Genomic DNA, 15,520 nt, shown 5'->3' on the forward strand with positions numbered 1-15,520 from the left:
GCCTTTACCATTGATCATTTTGGCAGAAATGGTTTAGTTGAATTTGAAATGGTGTCTTTTCACAGATGTCATTTATACAAAAGGTTAGACATTATATACACACACACTTGAGACCCTGGTAAAAAAATGTCCAAGAACAAAATACACCCTTCTACTTTATGGGGGGGAGCATAATTTAAAATTGTCAATTTGGCAATTAAGTGTTAGAATTCTGAAAATCAGCAAATGCTTGGTAGCTTTAGGCAGGTCTGAAGTTGTTTAAGCTATTTACAATAAACTAATTTTAAGTGTCTTGAGGGCTTTTTGGGGGGGAGGCAAGGTAATGGTAACAAAATGCAAAGCTTTTGTAAAAATCTTTAATGCTAGACTTTTATTGGTCCTGTCGACACTAGTTTGATACCAAGCATGTGTGATGCAGCTCTTCTGTGTCCTGTGGAAGAAGAAACATGTCTTAATCAGTTTAGAATCACATATCCTGTTCATTGACGTGTCTCAAACCTTTTCTGTTTCCAGTGTTTGGACACTGTCTGTTGCAAACGCCGCCCAGAGGCATTCTGGCCTCACAAATCACCACATCACAGTGGACAAAGACCTTTGAGGTGAAGACATTCTTCAGGTCAGTGAGGTGATATCTTCACATGTGGACTCATCTGTGAAACATCAGGGTTTGAGGTACCTGAGAACCCGAGACTTCATTTCCAGGAAAGGCAGATGTCTGCACCTCGAAGCGCTTGAAGTGAGAAGGATTTCGAACTCTGGCATCGGTCCAGACGGGATGGAAGACCACAGAATACGGATCTGCCTCGTTTGCACACCTGAGCAAAAAGAAACATGGAGGACAAAACTATTGAACTGTTTGACAAATCAACCATCATTTCCCCTTCATTAAAGTCACCCTTCAACGATGAGGTTCCATCTGGGTTGAGACATCCGGTTCTCCTCCCGAGTCGCCCAGCAGTTCTCCACCTCCAGCGATAATCTGGGGTTTGTGGCCCTCATCAGTTCTAACTCTAGGTAAAGAGGCTGGAGGTATTTGGCGATGGGATAGTCCTCGTCTCTGTAGAAAGTCCTGTAGGACTTGTCTGAGGAGAGAGAAGTTCAACAGGAGTTAAAAATGACGGGAGGCGTGACTCAGTCTAGAAAACAAAACGATTCATAACTCACCCAAAGCAATTCTTATCGCAACTGGAAATTCTCCTTTTGTGTTTTCAGCATAGAGTTCGTTGGGCAGATTTTCATTCTGGAAATCCACAGTGTTGCTTGTCTTGAGGTCATAATAACAAGAAACCTTTAACCTGAAATCATAAAAATGCAATCACTAAAGTGAAAAAAAAAAAAAAAAAGTGGGGCCAATATGTTCCTAATAAACATGTTGATACTCACTCATACACAGGCTCCTCAGGTTCAGATACCTGCTGCAGCACATCATCAGGTAAGGAGATTTCATTTTCATACAGCATTGCATCAGACAGAAACTAAAAAAAAAAGTGTTATAATAAAGTTATCCTCGGGTCAGTGGTTACGGTCAGCAGCAGGAAGACGGTCAGACTGACCTTCCTGGTTGTCCCACAGGAGGTCGCCGTGAAGACGAAGTAAGCCAAGCGCTCGTCACTGTACGAGGGACCACAGGACGGGTCTCTGAGCGTGAGCTGGCTGGTGTTCAGACTGGGAATCAAATCCAGTTTCACCGCCCAGGTCGTCATGGTTCCATTTGGGAAACACTCTGAAATTGGAATTGTGCTGCTTTCATTGCTTTTTGTCAGTGTATAACAGCTTAAAAAAAAAAAAAAACAACACTTAAGAACTGACCAGTCAACAGTGAAGGGAAGTTACAAGCCAGAGAGAAGTCTTTGATCACGGAGTTGGTTTCTGGGGACCTTAAAATCACCTTAAGTCGGCCCCTGATGTAGGATCCTTCAATTGCCTGACGGTCGACAAGAATCAAGTCATTCACTTTGGATGAATGGATGGTACCATTTGCAGATTTAGAGCCAAAGACACTGATACAGTACCTGAAATGCAACATCAGGAGCAGAGAACGGCACCACCAGGCTGAAGTGCGTTCCGTTACTCCTGAAACCGTACTGCTGAGCCAGAACCGAGGTCAGCGACCGGTTCCCCACGATCGTGTGAAAGCTTTGGGTCCCGTACTCCACGAGGACGTGGAAGAACTGAAGATCACAGCTGCCGGAGACCGAGGGCGGCACTGCAGAGAGAGCAGAGGACTAGATGGTGAGGGTGCACGGACCTTTATGTGCAGATTGCATTAATTACTAAAGGACTAGATCGTAGAGTACAGACCGGGCTCTGCTAATTTTGCCTCCAGATAAGCAGTGTGGGAAAACGGAGCAAACTCCGGCAGCACCAGGAGGCCAAAGGTCAGCTGGAGCCTGAAGGACATCAGGCCGTTCTCCCTCTGTTGGGGGAAAACAAAGAAATAAATGGGAGAACACAGTCTCCCAACTTGAGTTGTTTCTCACCAGCTTCAGCACAACGGGGTCTGCGAAGGGCACTTCGAGCGTGAAGCTCCGAGAGCTGTAGTTGGGGGACCTCCGCTCCATGAGGTTGAAGCCTCGGACGATGCAGTCGGACACAGACAGAACCTCGGAGGCGAAGGTGATGTTGACCAGCGCCACGTCTGTGGCAAACGGGCCGACCATGACCTTGAACCTCTGCTCCCCTGGAACCGTGCCTGTGGGCGCAGACAGCGGATGGAGGCGGGCTGCCGTCGAGGGTGACGAGCGCAGGAGGCGGGACTCACCGTCGGTGACGCGAACGGGTTGGGGCAGCAACGGCGTCGTGATGGGAGACAGGACTTTATATCTGGTGTCCCGATCAGCGCCTTCAACCCAGAGCAGCTCAACCATCAGCTCAATCGTGTAAAAGGTGAAGTATCGATTGTCCTGCACGCGACTCTGTTAAAGAAGGTATTATTTCCCACATTAACGCCGGGACCTGAAGGCAACACGTAGGCCGACGCGTCTTTATCTCACAGACCTTCGAGTATCCGCCGACGGCCCCGACCGGGATTCGGATCACGACGTGCACGTTGTTGACCGACACCGAGAACCGTCTGGCCGCCGCCTCCGAGGGGCGGAGCCTCTGGCCGGCGACGCCCACGTGCACCTCCAGCAGCCGGAAGCGGGCGGAGGAGACGAGCGGGTCCACGCGCCGGGGCAGGTACCAGGTGATTGTGTCCGGAGTGAAGAAAACGCTGCCTGTACACACACACACACACACACACACACACACACACACACACTGAGTCAGGAGAAGGTGAAGCAGAGTTGTGTCAATGAGTCATTACCCTCCATTAGCGGACAAGCAGCCGCTGCGTTCGTTCTAGTCATCAGCCCCCTCCGTTCCAAGACTGCGGAGGTTCTGAGCACGGTCATCGGCACCCCTGCCACCTGAAAGGGGGCGGGGTTAAGGCTTTATTGGCGTTTTAAAGTTGCACGTTTCATGTTTTCTCGCGGGCCCCGCTCACGTTCTGGACGTAGGTTTCGGGCGAGTTCTTGGGACTTCGCAGCAGCAGCCTGGAGGGAGTGTTGTCTACGGCGTAACCCCTCCTCAGGGCCTCGCTCACCGTCATCATCCTCTCCTCAGGAGTGAAGAACAGGAGGCCCGTGACCCTGAACCCAGCGACTGCAGGGCGTCTCTGCAAGCCAGATTTAAAAAGGACATGCTTTTAAATGTGAAAGGCTGAGGTTTCAAGGAGCAACGCGAGCTCGTCTGACCTCTGCTGCTCCTCTGGGACCACCCAACGTGGAATCGGCCCGTCTCACAGGGTAGTTCGTCAGGAGATAATCGCCATCAGAGGCCTTTTTTACGGACACCTGGAAATGAAGCCGCTCCGTAAGTAACGATCCATCACCCACTCCCCTCCGCAGTGACACCACGCGTGCTGGCCTTCATGCTAATACAGGACACGGAGCCGTTCGTCACCCGGAACGGGACGTGACCGCCCAGAGACCTGCTGCGTTCACTTGCCTCCATGTAGTTGTAGTTACAGACGATCTCCCTGGAGGCCCAGGCTGAGGATGGGCAGGTCTCCACCACCTGGTACTGCTCGTCTTCATCCAGTTGGTGTCCGTGCAGATGAAGAGTCAGTGTTGTTGTAAAGGCTTTATCTTCCTACAAACACAGTAAAGAACTCAAAGAGAGACTCCCATTACGACAGTGAGAGCTGCTCCACAAAGCGACGTCTCGTTACCACATTCTGAGCGAAACAGTTTTGAACGGAGGCGTAAATCGCGACGTTCCCCAGCTGATCTGCCGTCAGACTGAAGCCACACTGAGACGCCGATCTGGGCGAGAGGAAGACGGAGGAGCTGTCTGAGGAGGAGGCAGACGACACCATGAGAGGAGGAGACGCTCAAAACAAAGACACGCAAACAGCTGCTTACTTGTCACAACCGCAACGTCCAGAAGTTTCCCTCCGAGAGGTCCAACATCCACACGCATGATGTTCCCAAGACATTTTGAGGTGATGTCTGGGGTCAAACATGTAGAATGAGCACTAGTTAAACTGCTCAACACGTGAACATTTCCCAATATGTCATCAAACCTACTTAGAGCGGATTTGCTTTGAGCCTCTGCCTCCAAAACGACCACCAGCAGAATGAGAAACCTGGAAAACATTTCATTTCCGTCTATTAAATCAAACCCGGTGCCGCGTCGTGGCAGAAACACGAGAGCGACGGCGCTACAGACCCAAATGCAGCCAAACGCCTCATGGCACAGACGCGGGCGCGTTCCTGGCGTAATCAGGTTTGCAGCGGACGACAAACTCGAGCGGCTTTGAAGGCAACTCCTGATCCCGGTCCAGACACACACAGGTGGATCCAATTACAGCTCAGCGGGTGATTGTGTTGTAGCTCACTGAGACCCAACACCGTCCACCGCCCAGAGGTTATGGATTGAACATCCCCTGTGTAATTGAATCATCTCTGGGCACTGAGAGGAATGAAATGATACAGATATAGAATATAATATGCTGTAATATTTACCTTTATTATAATGCAGGACCTTTTTCCCTCATTAAACGTGTGTTTCAAGTGGTTGGAACCTGATCCTAATGTCTGACTGCTGTAATCACAATCTGAGGTTAAACACACCATCCAGTGAGTGAGACTGCACAGGGAGCTCCAACATCTGTGCAGTCTCCCTCCCTCCCTCCCTCTCCTCCTCTTTACTCCCTCCCTCCCTCCCCTCTCCTCCTCTCTCGCCCCTCCCTGTTCCCTGTAAAAGGGAACAAACTGCTGCCGCGCCGCTGTCCCACCTCCAGCGCTCCTTGTCCCGTCCGCGGAGCCGCAGCGCCGCGCTCTCCCCCCCTCAGCCTCACCCGCCGCCTCCGCCGCCTTTGAGGGAGAATGTAATAAAAGCGAAAAACACGCCGACTTCACCATACTTTCATGGAAAGAAGGGCTCCGGGTGCAGGTACGTTGCAGCTTTGCATGTTGCACTTAATGGAAGTATTGTGTATAATTGAAGATGTAAAAGTCAAACCACAGACAGACGTAAAGGTTTAGAACAGGACTTGTTGGGGATTTTACGCATGCTGTGAAATGGCGTTGATGCTCGGAATCAGCTTCAACTTGTTGCCTCTCATTTCCTGGGCTCAGTGCGCTCTGTAATTTGATTCTTCTGGTGATAATCTTGCTCTTGAGTTCTCCAAGAAGTGACAGTACCTCGCGCCTCTTCACTCACTTCAGCACAAGCCATTTCCTGTGTGTGCCGTTTATTGATCCCCCCCCTCCCTTGGATCAACTAATGTGCCGTCTTGACAGATATTTGTGCAAATGAGCGCTCGATGTTAGACGTACGGACTCTCCTCCCGCAAATAAATCTGCAAAGGTCACGTTATGTCTTGGCGTGTGTCTCATCAGGATCATGGGGTTTGGCCAAATCCTCCACCAGCAGAGCGACGAGGAGCGCCAGGTCCGCATCAACGTGGGAGGGGTGCGACACGAGGTGGCCCCGGACACGCTTCTCCGCTTCCCGCACACGCGCCTGGCGCGCCTGCTGCGCTGCCAGAGCGAGGCGGCCATCTTGGAGCTGTGCGACGACTACAGCCCGGCCGAGCGGGAGTTCTACTTCGACAGGAACCCCCGGGTCTTCCTCTGCGTGCTCAACTTCTACCACACGGGTCGCATCCACATGATGGAGGAGTTCTGCGTCTTCTCCTTCAGCCAGGAGATCGAGTACTGGGGCGTCCAGGAGCTCCACCTGAGCCCCTGCTGCAGCAACTGGTACCACGAGAGGAAGGAGTACATCGAGGACAGGGACTGGGACGTCCGGAGCGACGATCAGCAGCCCAGCTTCGACTCCTCCTTCGAGGAGCTCTCGGCTCTCGATAAGGACCTGGCCAAGTTCAAAGGCGCCTGGTGCGGGGAGGTGCGGAGCTACGTTTGGCTCCGACTGGAGGACCCGGGTCACTCCCGGGCCTCCAAGGTCATCGCCGTGGCCTCCCTCAGCGTGGTGCTGACCTCCATCGTCGCCATGTGCGTGCACAGCATGCCCGAGTTCCAGCAGGTGGACGACAACGAGCGGCCCATCGAGGACCCGGTCCTCGCCATCCTGGAGGAGATCTGCATCGCCTGCTTCTCCGCCGAGTTCCTCATCCGGCTCATCGTGGCGCCCTCCCGCAGGAAGTTCCTCGGGAACCCGCTCAACATCATCGACGTGGCGTCCATCCTGCCGTTCTACGCCACGCTAGCCCTGGAGACGGCCGACGAGGACGCCGAGGAGAACGAGGACCTGGAGAACGTCGGCAAGGTGGTGCAGGTCCTGCGCCTCATGCGGGTGCTCCGGATCCTCAAACTGGCCCGCCACTCCATCGGGCTGCGAGCGCTGGGCGCCACCGTGCGCCACAGCTACCACGAGGTGGGGCTGCTCCTCCTCTTCCTCTCCGTGGGCATCTCCATCTTCTCCGCACTCATCTACTTCGCCGAGAAGGAGGAGGAGCACACGGATTTGGCCACCATCCCTCTAGGGTGGTGGTGGGCCACGATTACCATGACAACCGTCGGCTACGGCGACACCTGCCCAGTGACGCTAGCGGGGAAGCTAGTGGCCACCCTGTGCATCGTCTGTGGCCTGTTAGTGGTGGCTCTGCCCATCACTATCATCTTCAACAAGTTCTCAAAGTACTATCAAAGGAACAAAGCCATGGAGGGGCAGGGCATCACCAAGCCCGAGAGGCAAGACCCCGAACTCCCTTATTACAACATCCGAGACTTGTTCGAGACGGCGTATCCCTTCATCGGGAGTCTGGCCTTTAGGAATAGCACGAGCTCGGCGGGCAACAACACAGATGCCTCCAGCCTCCCGGACATAGAGGTGTACGACAACAGCACGTGTGAGAACAGTGCAGCGCAGTGAGCAAGTCCCACCTTTCCTCTGAGGGGCTGTAACTGACCCTGCCTTCCTCCACCGTCTCCTCCTGCTATTTGACAGAGAAATACTGGGCCGTGAATGTTTTTTTTTTCCTTCTGCAGGGGAGGAGCGGCGGAAATATACAGCGTCACTAAAACCGGGGAACCTAGCGGGAATTATCTGAGCCTTGCTCAGAGGTTTGAGAGCCCATTTTCTGCTCGAGAACACTGCAATGATGCATGTCGGAGGCCATAATGTTAATCTTTTGCAGAGTAATGTGGTGTATTGATTTGTCTGCTCCCTGAAAGTTGAGACAGAGAGAGGGAGTTTGGCAACTGCAGTCAAGAATGACACAACGCTGTGGGACGTCGACGCTTGACCGATGCCGCGGCGACTGCATGAGTGGGGGGTCAGAGGGCGAAAACATGAAGAGACAAGGTGACGCGACTCCGTCACGGCGCCGCTGAAGCCCCGGTGTCCGTCATTAACCCTTGTGTTGGCATGTTGGGGGACTCCTCGGGGGGGAAACTCATGTGGACATGAATAAAACCCAGTGGATCTGAAGAAACGCGCCTCTCATTTACCGCAGGACTCACATTACAGGGCTCAGCTCAGGCTCATTTGAAACACACACCTCCACTGTTACATCCCGACAAAGGTGAAGCCAAAATCATTGAAATGCAATTTTGAAATGCAGTGAAAACGAGGAGTGGACTTATTTTCTTCCCTATTCCGTGTTTTTCCTCCCTGAAAGCATTGATTTCCTGTCCAGCGGCATTGTCTCTGCTTGGGTGAGCTCCTCTCTGCAGGGATCTCAGATGTGCATGAGCCGCTTCACCGTTCGCTTCAGAATCCGAAACCTGCGAGACAGTGAGCGAACGCTGACGCGAACAGAGCAGCACATTAGTCCCAAATTATTTGCTAACAGTAGTAAATGACTCCGACCATTGGCCTCGTTATAGTAGCTGCACTGGTAGAATTTCACTTTGTTAGCTGCTATTTATTGTCAGAGACATTAGTTATATTACACATACAGATTTTTTTTGTAGCAAACTGCTCATGACTGATGAAAAACTGATTTTGTTGTAGTTGGTGTGAATCCGTAATCTTTATTCAACACTAGTGAACAGTGACATTAGTTTTTCTGTGATCTAATGACACCAGCATCACATCATAATGGATGTTGGTTCCTCCCCATTACGCTGCGCCTCGAGGCTTCGCGGTGGTTCTGCTGAAGGTGGTAGTTTTCAGCAGAGGGGGTTCCACTGTGTTTGGACCGAGACCTGGTGCTTGGGCTGAGAGTCAACCTCTGGCCTGGACCTGGAAGCACGTTTGCTTGTGAAGCAGACTGAGCTGCAGCATTAAACACTGGGGATAAACGGCGCCGCTGCACAATTGGATTACTGTCAGAAACAGTGTTCACGCTCCTGAGTGGGAAGTAAAAACCGATCAATAAAATGTATTTAATCTTTGCTCAATCTGTGAGATTTATACGCGTGATCACGGCTATAGGTTCGATGCTGCTGGTGAGAGTCCACTGTCCCACTGACATCGCAGTTCAACAACAGGCCTCCGCTTCAGGTATTTGAAGAGCAAACATAAATCTTTTCCTCAAAAATCTGACATTTGTTAGTGAGCGCATGAAATTGTATATCGCACAAAGCCTCGGGGTCCGTGGAGGCATTTGTTCTTGAACTTCATACGGGAGGAAAAGGTCATCGCATGCAGTGATGAATGTGTGAAAGGCACACAGGAATGTGGAGCTCTTACTGTAAAAGTGTACCCTTTATACACACTCACCATCATATAAACATAAATCAAAGTGATCTAATATTATCATCTAAATATTAAGGTGCATAATTTTAAATGACAGCAAATAAAGTTCTAAAGCGTTATTGATCAGAGGCGTTCGGCGACGCTGCTCACCGCAGAGCTTCCTCTCAGCCATTAGCAGCAGCGCTGTGGTTTCAGGCTCAGCTTCAGCCGCTGCAGAAGGAGGTTCATTACAGCGAACCTGCGCGGACAAGGCTACTTAGCTGCAGCGTTTCATTAAACCCGCTCCATTCGACTCAGGGACGTGAGCCTTTCACACGTTGATTTGCATCTATATATTGTTGCCAACACACTGTGAAGAAGAAGATTCACAACATTGTGTCGTATCGTAAAACATTTGAGATTTGTTTTTGACGAGGCCCAGATTGAGTTTTTTATTTACTGTGTCTTGCGGTAGTCAGTGTGAATTTCACAGGCCGGAGCTGCATATCAGAGTGTTTATTGCCTGAGACAGACATCACCATGAGCACATCCTTCACACAAACACTCCAAACAGCAGGGAGATTTTTAAGCACACATAAAAATGCAAATCCCCCCAAAAACAATGTGGCTGATTTGTCGAAATATACAGATATGAGTACTTCACACCTGGATGATGACTCTAGAGGCTGCGCTCACCTTCACCTCTCCTTGGACAGTGCCTCGTGGCTCATCCCATTAAGAAGAGCATGTCTATTAGCCTTCCCCTTGTCTGCCATTACACTGATGGCCACAAAACCCTTGGCACCCGCCAGCACGCGGACAAGCAGATTATCAAGCGTCCCGCGTGTCGCCGGGCAAATATTTCACTTTGATGCACACGCCGTGACCTCGGCCCGGTGCTCCCGCGGGTCAGAACTCCACTGGGGCGACTGATTGCACAGGTGACGCGAGGTCACGGCCCGAAGCGTCGCGCGGCTGCCTCATTTGTGAGTGCGTAAGCTCTGCTTTAGCCAAAATCAGGATCAGCAGCTTGAGTAATAATGCACTTTCATTATTTACGAGGGTCCATTTATAGGTTTATCCGAGCTGCCGCCACCAGCGTGATCTGCGCTGACTTTACATTTCATTAACAAGGTCTGGAGTGACAGGGAGCTGACGGAGAGCACCGGGCCGGCCCTCCGTCAAGACAAAGTGGGCAGCATGAGAAATGTTGTGTACGGTGCTGCGCCTCATCTCTGGGATGATGAACCGACGCCCTGCTCGTCTGTGGGGAGTTGCGATGGGGAGAGCGAGGATTTAATGGAGGCAGTAAAAGAGGGCAGAAAGGCCGTCAAGTCGCGCTAATGAATCCGAGGAAGAGAGGAGGGACGGGGTAGAATGAGAGGACGAAGACACCAGATTCTCACATGGATGAAGAGGGAGGAAGTGCATCCTCAGACACCAGCACATCTGCTGTCCGTATGCATGCTGCTGACACATACAGATGTATGAATTCAGCCCATAATGGCCAAACGCATCCATGCATTCATAAAGGCCATCATCGAGTTACTGCAGCGTGATTTCTTTTTACCATAAAGCATAAAACATGCAGCTGATGTCAAGTGTCTCAGCCACGTAATGCATGTCCAGTACTATGTAAATGTGTCCACTCAGCCTTTCGGTGCCTCAATAAAAGCGTGTAATTGAAGATCAATGAGGCTCTATTGCTTTATTGGATTCCTTTTCAGCCGCTGTTTTGTTGGATCATTGACAGCTTGCCGCAGGACGCGCAGCAAAGGACTGTGGAGAGTTGTAGCAGCTGTAATGATGATGTGCATGTAATTAAACAGACGCATAGCGGCACTGATCTGATGCATTTTAATGTGGATGATGATGATGATATCTTCAGACCTGCAGAAGCTTCCAAAACGGAGACACACATTTATCGTACTCTTTAATGAGAGCAGCCTCAGCATATATCTGTTCATTAAAATGAGGCTAAAGTGGAAAACTTGTGTGAGGAGCCAGTGCTTCTGTCAGTGAGTGATGAATAGAGCGCCATAAAACCAACACAACTCACACAACGCTGTCGCGCTGCCGCGTTGGTGATAAACTATCAGCTGCATCTGCTGCATCTCTGCACTGAGCGCAGTGATGGCACCAAACAGGGGGGAACTCTGTCTCCGGTGCCTCCAGAAGTTCAAAATGAAGGTTTTCTGTCAAAGCTCGTGTGCAGGTCCGTCCGCCTCAGGCTCATCCTCCTCACGGTGTCTCTTACCGCACAGCAGCACCTCATGGTATCATTCAGCGTGTAACCAGTCACCAGTGGCATCGCTTGGTGGCACTGGATTGAACATTAAAATGGAAATTGACTTTTAAGACCAAAAGCACTTAAGAGCGCTCTGAAGACATTATTCAGTGAGTAATTGGCCGCTGCATTGCTAAGCATTATTGAGCCCCAGCAACTGCTTTAATTAACTGACCATGACCTTGGATAATTGATTTGCGAGTTGTATTAATCACAGTTGCCCAAACATACTTAGAGAAGTAATTTCCTTTGCAAATATGTAAATAGATCTATTTTCCGTAGTCTGTCTTCGTGTCATAGGACTGAGTAGGACGTCGCTGAAGGTGTAGGTGTGAACTGTTCGACCCACAGGTGAAAGTGCAACTAGAGGGATGATGAAAGGTTTCTCTGATTCGTCTCCTGTTGCTCAGAACCTCTCGGGCTCGAACGCTCTCTGCTTTCGGTGTGATCTCCTGAGGACGGTGGTGTTGATGCCAAAATCTGATCATGTCACAAGCAGAGGACGTTGTGAAAGATCTGTGAACTCTAAAGCGCCACAGTAATTACTGTGGGCATTTTATAACTTTCGATTTTTTTTTGATTATCTCAAAACACTAATGTGGTTTAAAGTGGAAAACTGCTTTTGACTGCCGTTCTGGTCTGATGGTCCATAAAATTATTTTTAAGGTTCTTGCCAAAGTGATTAATAGGATCATCTACAGGACCTTTTTTCTTTACTGAATCTTAAAGAAATGCACAGGGTTTTTTTGTGTTAATTTCAGCCTTTAGCTTAAACGATTCTATCCAGTCCGTCGTTCTCTTCACCAAAACTGGTCGTTGGGATTTCTGTTGTTGTGTCCTGCAGGATCACATCTGTTAAGCTGGCGAGTTATAAATAAATGGAACCCAATTGAAGGAATTAGATGAATAGTGTATTACATGATTCCCAAATTTATACATTGTTATAAACAAATATCTTCGCAGCTGCAGAGAATTGTTTATGTTGGCCTCAAGATGTGAGTGATAGTGGAGCTGTTGCTGAGTTTAAATAAGAGCCCAGAGTCTGGGTGTAATGGACAGCGCCAGAGTATTTACCTGCACATGTAAACAGAGAAAGCACTCTCGGACAGAGAAATCGTCTTGGTTAATAGCTCGAAGGGAGCCCAGCGTAGCCACTAAGCAAATTGAAATAACATCATTGTGTGCAGCCGATAGGAGACAATAAGTCTGATTTAAATCGCTCCAAGACGCGGTGGAAAATGTTTCTATTGATTAACTATACAAGAAAGTGATGTTGTCTTCGGTTCTGCATCCAAACACGTCAGAACAAAGAAATAAGAATGGAGAAGCCAAGTAAAACTGCAGTTTGTGAATCTTGTGCTTTATTGGTTTTTGTTCCTGCAGCTGCTTGTTGGTGTATTTCAGACAAGCATCAAAACTGAATGTTGTGATAGAAACGTGTTGGCTTATGCGACGAGGCATCTCCAGTCCTGACATCAGTGCTGAAGCTGTTCTTCATTTTGAAAAACGCATCTGTTTGCCTTTTCTGACCCAGCGTGAGTTAATTTAATCTCATTAGTGACTTAATGCTAAAAGTATTGCTTATACTCGAATAAATAATAGTGAAGATGTCAGATGAGGGTCAGATGAGCCTGTTAGAAATAGCAGTGGGCCCTCATTGCAGTCCCATCATGCAGCTCCCAGCTCAGCTTGTTTGCTAATGGAGCGCTGGCTGCGTGCCCGGATCAATCACAGGAGCGGAGCGCCCAAGAATTCCCGATTTCAACAAATCAGGAGCCATCGTCCGGTTTGCATCGGTGCTGATGCGGGCTGACACTCCATCACGCCGGGATGTACAGATGCTGCTTCGTCGCTGCGGCGGGGGAGGAGAGGGAGGTGTGAGAGAGACACAGGGGCGACCGGAGCCAACAGTGATTCATGGAGACGAATGGGAGCATCTCGACCGCTGCATCACCTCCGCTCAAAGGGGAGAAGGCCGCATGTTGATGACTTTCTGATAGATGACTAATTCAGGATCCGTCACATCTAGTGATGAATCACAGCAACATTGAACAGAACAGAGACCCAGCTAAAAACTGTCAAGTCAGGCCTTTTAGAGGAAACATCTTCATGCAGAGAGAAAACATGCTGATGTGGATTTTGGCTCTGAAATAACCCTCCAGTGAAGCATTTGTTCGTTTTCCTATCCTTTATCATATTATTACAATAACAATTATTATTACAGCTACACTTGTGTGACGTTGGACTTGCATCAGACCAGTGTTGCAGTAAATCACGCACTTTCGTGGAGACCGACGTTTAAAAGGTGACCCGTGTAGGACGAGGCCGAGGCCTTGCTCATGGGAAGCTTGGCAGCGTTCGGGGATGCAGGGCTGAATGGAGAGCACTTACAGCGGAGTGGCTGCGTTTGGCAGCAGCGCGCGCCTCTCTCACTCACGGATCCTTTGGCCGCCCGGGCTGCTCGTTTTGCAGAGTCATAAAGGAAGAGTTCATGTGACAAACAAGGAGGGAGGTCCGGCTTCTCCCTGCACTTTCACATCTGAGGAGGCATTTATTCCTTTTTATGCTGAGCTCGATGAAAACATATCCCACTGGAACGCTGATTGTTACCTTCCACGTTGCTCAGGCCGCCTGTTCCACTCTTTATGCTAACTGGAGCTGCCGGGTGGCTCAGATATGAGAGTAATATCAAAACTGCTGCCTCCTCTTGCCAAGAAAGCAAATATGTATATTGGAATTTAATATCACCCACGACTTGGCTGTTTCCCTCAACAGAAGAGGGACGGGCCTCCTCCCCAACAGCAGCATCCAGTGCATGTGTGAAACAGAGGCAGAGCACGCGAGACGCGCTCCATTTCTGTTTCACCGCCGCGCTCCATTGGCGGTGAATGGGCTGTAGTGAGGGCCCATTTGCATAACCGTAAGAGCAACGCTGCTGACTCCAGCTGAAATACTGACGAATGGCTTTAATTCCATCACGGCGAGCTGCGGCGCGAGAGCAGGTACGGCCGAGGAGACCTGGCTGTAAAACGCCGCGGGCGCCGCGGGCGAGGACGACGGTCACGAGCCAAGAGGTCAGGCCTGATGACGACGCGCCTCAATGTCACTGACGGTGGTCACACGGAGCGATTGCGGCTCCGCGTCAAGGACAGCTGGACGCGGGTGACCTCCACGAGATCATGAGCCTTGTTATCAGCATTACGTCAAGCAGAATGAGGAGATTCTCCACCCCATAATGTGACTCACTGACAAAGGTTCCAGCTAATATGATCGTATGATGCAAATGTAGTTTGGTGTTTGCAGCAGGGGTGGCGTTAGTGAGGGGGGCAGGGGTGCCCCTGAGCCCTCTGAGAGGCGACAGGCTTTGATTATATAGAATGTAAAACCTTGACAAGAGCTCATTGAATGTCAGTCAGTCTGAAGTTGTTTTGATGACGGTGCCATTCATTTGATCATTTATAATATGATGTCATCCAGGAAACTGTTCCACCGCCACCCACGGCCTGTCGGCAGTGTTTTATGTGGTGATGCGTCCGTCTCTGCCAGAGCTGCAGTCGTTCTGACGGACACAAAAACTGAGACAGGCTCAGTGTTTTGGAGCTGACAGGCTCATTTTGGATCTGTAACCGAACGGCCTCCGGCAGATTTATCCTGCATCTACGAAAAGTCGGAAATGGGCTGTCAGTTCATTTCTTGTGCTTCGGTTAATGGATCGTTGGTTGCAGTCACTCAGTTGGCACTCAGTCAAAGGAATCCTATACCTACGTGTATAGATATTTACATCTGACATCTTTATAGGATCTTGACAAGCAATGTAAAGTTTCATTATTTTCATTACAACCGCTGTAAATAATTATTTGAAAATGTATTTGAATTCTTCCATTAGCTATAAAATTTAGCTTCACAGTGTTTTTTATAAATGTAATATTTTATGATAGGGTTTCTGACTCCACAGAGCTACATGTGCGTGGTGGTAACTAACTGCAGGACTGTCACTGACCTGCAGCTTCAGAGGTCAAGCCCAGAAGATAATCAAAGTTTTATAGCTGAGTGGTTGCACATAAATAATCTGCAGATTTTCAGTTTGCATCAGAACTGACC

The 15,520-nt window shown here is 49.8% G+C and overlaps 2 protein-coding genes across 2 annotated transcripts; one reads left to right on the forward strand and one right to left on the reverse strand.

Annotated features, from left to right (window-relative positions):
- Positions 1-353: 353 nt before the first annotated feature.
- Positions 354-4,855, reverse strand: LOC114850094 (uncharacterized). Its single transcript, XM_029142070.3, has 21 exons — positions 4,714-4,855; positions 4,572-4,630; positions 4,407-4,493; positions 4,214-4,335; positions 3,991-4,134; positions 3,738-3,836; positions 3,488-3,658; positions 3,308-3,410; positions 2,998-3,218; positions 2,762-2,915; positions 2,481-2,692; positions 2,302-2,416; positions 2,013-2,206; positions 1,810-1,924; positions 1,554-1,723; positions 1,384-1,475; positions 1,165-1,295; positions 896-1,082; positions 677-815; positions 499-592; positions 354-430 (listed from the first exon to the last, which is right to left on the reverse strand). The coding sequence occupies exons 1-21, from the start codon at positions 4,734-4,736 to the stop codon at positions 363-365; spliced, it is 2,700 nt and encodes an 899-aa protein (XP_028997903.1). The 5' UTR covers positions 4,737-4,855; the 3' UTR covers positions 354-362.
- A 434-nt stretch (positions 4,856-5,289) lies between these two features.
- Positions 5,290-10,825, forward strand: kcns3b (potassium voltage-gated channel, delayed-rectifier, subfamily S, member 3b). Its single transcript, XM_029142071.3, has 2 exons — positions 5,290-5,439; positions 5,889-10,825. The coding sequence occupies exon 2, from the start codon at positions 5,893-5,895 to the stop codon at positions 7,381-7,383; it is 1,491 nt and encodes a 496-aa protein (XP_028997904.1). The 5' UTR covers positions 5,290-5,439; positions 5,889-5,892; the 3' UTR covers positions 7,384-10,825.
- The last annotated feature ends 4,695 nt before the right edge of the window (positions 10,826-15,520 follow it).

Source organism: Betta splendens, chromosome 24 (assembly GCF_900634795.4).
Source record: "Betta splendens chromosome 24, fBetSpl5.4, whole genome shotgun sequence".
Taxonomy (NCBI): Eukaryota; Metazoa; Chordata; class Actinopteri; order Anabantiformes; family Osphronemidae; genus Betta; species Betta splendens.

What these genes read in the sequence shown, in the direction of transcription:
- LOC114850094 (XM_029142070.3), bottom strand. Translation starts at nt 4,736, where the DNA reads ATGAGGCGTTTGGCTGCATTTGG. An exon ending in TCAAAGCAAATCCGCTCTAA is followed by an intron (nt 4,494 to 4,571) that starts GTAGGTTTGATG and finishes GTTTGACCCCAG; the next exon opens with ACATCACCTCAAAATGTCTT. An exon ending in TGGAACCTCATCGTTGAAGG is followed by an intron (nt 816 to 895) that starts GTGACTTTAATG and finishes CTTTTTGCTCAG; the next exon opens with GTGTGCAAACGAGGCAGATC.
- kcns3b (XM_029142071.3), top strand. Translation starts at nt 5,893, where the DNA reads ATGGGGTTTGGCCAAATCCTCCACCAGCAGAGCGACGAGGAGCGCCAG.